The sequence below is a fragment of the Lynx canadensis genome, chromosome A2, assembly GCF_007474595.2.
Source record: "Lynx canadensis isolate LIC74 chromosome A2, mLynCan4.pri.v2, whole genome shotgun sequence".
NCBI lineage: Eukaryota > Metazoa > Chordata > Mammalia > Carnivora > Felidae > Lynx > Lynx canadensis.
This window is the reverse complement of record NC_044304.2, coordinates 132734367-132735018: the sequence shown is the minus strand read 5'-3', so window position 1 is coordinate 132735018 and position 652 is coordinate 132734367. Positions and strand designations below refer to the sequence as shown.

The 652-nt window shown below is 35.3% G+C and overlaps 1 protein-coding gene across 1 annotated transcript in view; it reads right to left on the bottom strand.

Annotated features, from left to right (window-relative positions):
* Positions 1–385: 385 nt before the first annotated feature.
* FOXP2 (forkhead box P2) overlaps positions 386–652 on the bottom strand; it is a 564152-nt gene continuing 563885 nt past the window's right edge. The window contains exon 20 of the mRNA XM_032592431.1: positions 386–652. This exon is cut by the window's right edge and continues 85 nt beyond it. Within this exon, the coding sequence (XP_032448322.1) occupies positions 593–652 (60 nt within the window). The 3' untranslated portion in view covers positions 386–592.

The window sequence follows — 652 nt, the reverse complement described above, 5'->3', positions numbered from 1 at the left end:
ACAGTTGGTGGCACCAACATAAAAAACTAATGTTCTGTTGTTTAAAATTCAGCTAGATACAAGCAGTGACACTAATTTCTGATACTACTCCTGTGCAAATTAAAAACAATAGCAACAAGTTGAACTTGACCAGCAATTGTTTCTAACATTACAACTACTGAATGCTGGAAAATTCACATTAATGAAACTAACACTATTTTTGGCAGTATATGAGGCGCGTTTGCTTTCTACAGGACATGTATCCTCATATTCAGTCATTTCATGAACCCTTAAGAGCCACATTTTTTAAATGGGCAAAGCCATTATAGAAAGAAAGTTTATTTTTTTTCAAGAAAATCAGTTTTTGTCTTTTTTTTTTCTAAAAAAAAAAAGAGAGAGAGAGAAAGAGAGAGAGAGGAAGGGAAGAAAACAAGCAATTTGCCTGTTGGTACTGAATCCCAAAGGGCTGGCTTAATAAGTTCCTTTAGGGCTGTCTCCTTTATCCATGCTTAATAAATAGTCACAGTAAAAATTTGTCAAATATTCATGGTTGTGGAGTGGTTATGAAGGTCAGTGATATGTCCCTTCACGCTGAGGTTTCACAAGTCAGTTCTCATTCCAGATCTTCAGATAAAGGCTCTTCTTCAATCTCTCTGTCATCTTCTAATTCTGG